Genomic DNA, 2,793 nt, shown 5'->3' with positions numbered 1-2,793 from the left:
GGAAACTTGCAGTTGAGCCAGACAGTTTTGTTATTCCTTTAAAATTAAAAGCATATGAAACAGATACAGCTTATTAAGGTTTTTTAAATAAATAAAATAAACTTAAATAACAAAATAATAAAGTTCAAAAACAACTTAAAATATAGTTTAATGCTGTAACCATAGGAAAAAAGCATGATTATTTGTGGGAAGAACATTATGAAAAGCCATATTCCCAAATATGAATTATACAAAGATAGATTATGTTACTTGAAAAAAACTTAAAGATTTCTCAATTTTACTTTGAGGAATTATAAAATGTTATTTTGTGGCAAGTAAGATGAAGTACAGTATTATGATCAATCACTGTTGCTATCTTATATACAAGATTTTTGGAAACATCCTTTTAGCAATACCCTTTCCACTTGAGCAGCATTAGAAATTTTGTTCTTGTTAATAGGTATAAGCATGTTCTAATCCTGTACTTTTGTTAAGTTATCTATTTTATTGACTTTCGTAATAGATTTTTTTGAGAATATTCTTTGTTTCTGATTAGAGTTTAAGTAGATTATAATTTTTCACTAGAAAGCATTTAAAATGCTGCTCATTTTCCATAGTTAGTGTGGCTTGATTATCTGACAAATCCTGCCAGCAGCCTGTAGGTCTGATATACCTTATATAACATCATCTGCATTATTATTATTATAGCAGCCATTTTATAAGCAGATAGGAATATTTGAATAATCATTATCAGATAATCAAATCTAACATACTCTTAAGGGTAAATTAATTTAAGAAACAAATTACTATTACTAACATCATGATTGTACAACCAGTTTTACAATTTTGTACAACCTTTAGTTACTAAATCTGATTTTTGTGTATACTTTTCAAATCCTTCTTTAATGCAGTGTCTTAAAACAAACATAAATGCACAAGTCCAGCTTGATCAGTTTTTCAGTAGTTTTCCAGACTTTCTTGATTACTAAAAAATAAAAGGAAAGAAAATTTTGAGAAGAAAGAAAACAGTCCACTTAAAGAAATCTCCCTACTGGAACTGGTTCTTTATATACCATATGCAATTAAGTTATTGCCATAGGTTTCTTCTTCCACTTTCTTGTGGGCTGTTTTTTGTTCTTTCTTCGTTTTTTTCCCTCTTACAGGAATCCCCTTTTGATTTAAGGCAACAAACATTTCCCCTCCATTGTGTGTCCATTTAGCTGCTGCATAAGTGTTGTAATGGTTTTCCAGAATTAGTTCTTTGAAGTTACAATCTTCATTGCATTCTTTCTGTTCAAACAAACAAACAAACACACAAACATTATCCAAATGATTTTTAGAGAGGCTCAATTAAACGAAGAGTAAGCCGCAATATTTGGTAGAATTGAAACATACACAACATTTTTTAACCCTCAGATTGAGCAGACCTAATGTGGTTTATTAACTAGACTTATGTAGTATATTTGCATAAAAAGGTATCTTAAATTTGAAATAAAAACACCACATAATACACAGCCAGTGTGAAATATGTGTAGCTTTTTGGAAGCTCATGTCAACTATTCTTTAAAATTAGGACCTGTTTCCCCCTAAGTAACAGGCCTCAAATTACTCTTCCCACATCACTCATTCTTTAACCACTGGAAATTTGGTAGAATTAGCAGAACCTCTGCCTCCCTCAGGTGAGAGACTTGTTTCACAACTTTTCTTTATTTACTTCTACACTGTCTTCAGTGGTAATGGAAGATAAAAGTTAATTTGTTTGTTCATCCATGCAACCATTTGTTCATTCAATTAAACCTGTATCATTATATAATTAGCCTGTTCCAGGCATTATGCTGAGCTATGGGAATACAAAGGAAAGCCAATTATATTTTATTACAGTGGGATGAACTGTTACATAGTTTGCATTGTAGTGAAGTGGGAACAATGTGAATAATTACAGTTCAAAGCCCATGATTGTGAGATTGATGTTGATGAATGAACTAAACATTTCAAGATTTTTTCCCAAGAATTTTCATGTCAGCAATGTGCAAATTGGGTGAACTTTAGCAAAAACAGCTTTAATACTGGCAAATGGAAATTTTGGATTTTAAATATCTAAAATGCACATGGAATTTTAGAGCTGGAAGGATCCTTAGAGGTCAGCTAATTCAACTCATTTTACAGATGAAGAAACCAAAATCCAAAGAACAAGCCATTTGTCCAAAGTCACACAGAAAACATTTTTTCTTAACATTTGGGTATGAAGTGTTTTAATAAAATCATTAAATTATACAGTTGGAGATAGATTAATTCCATGTTTACTTTTCAGAATGGTGAGATATTTTGACAAAAATGAGTTTTAAAAATTAAGCTTAAACTATCAATTATCAATACCTTTGCACAGAGTTTTCCTTCCTCGTTCATTGCAAGATAGAATTCACTTTCCACCCCTTTGATTGCCATAATCCGAACTGCCACTGTCCTGATTTCCATGATATCTGCAAGGAATCACAGAAAGACATGTCAAGTATTCGTTCAGCTTTGCAAATGATCCACGAATGGCCATTTGTTCTTATTTCTGTTTTAATCGGAAGTTTTTAAAATTTTTAATGTGATTATTTACTCAGCCCAAGACCCCCGACCCACAACAGATACACACAAACACCAGAATAGTCATTATATAAGGGAAGTGCAAACTGATGGTTTTTTATTTTGTGGAAAATGTGTCTGTATCACATAGTTACATATTTGAGTTCAGCTTTTTATTCTCTAGAATTAAAATTTTAATTTACTGTAATAATAATAGCTAATGTTTATTGAACTCATACCACA

General features: G+C 31.1%; 1 protein-coding gene across 1 annotated transcript; it reads right to left on the bottom strand.

Moving 5' to 3' along the window:
• Positions 1 to 1,044: 1,044 nt before the first annotated feature.
• On the bottom strand, positions 1,045 to 2,454 carry LOC134728514 (fibroblast growth factor 7-like). Its single transcript, XM_063593833.1, has 2 exons — positions 2,356 to 2,454; positions 1,045 to 1,269 (listed from the first exon to the last, which is right to left on the bottom strand). Exons 1-2 carry the CDS (start codon positions 2,452 to 2,454, stop codon positions 1,045 to 1,047), a joined length of 324 nt encoding a protein of 107 aa, XP_063449903.1.
• Between the last annotated feature and the right edge of the window lie 339 nt (positions 2,455 to 2,793).

Source organism: Pan paniscus, chromosome 11 (genome assembly GCF_029289425.2).
Source record: "Pan paniscus chromosome 11, NHGRI_mPanPan1-v2.0_pri, whole genome shotgun sequence".
NCBI lineage: Eukaryota > Metazoa > Chordata > Mammalia > Primates > Hominidae > Pan > Pan paniscus.
The sequence above is the reverse complement of the archived record's forward strand: the minus strand, read 5'-3'. Positions and strand labels throughout refer to the sequence as shown.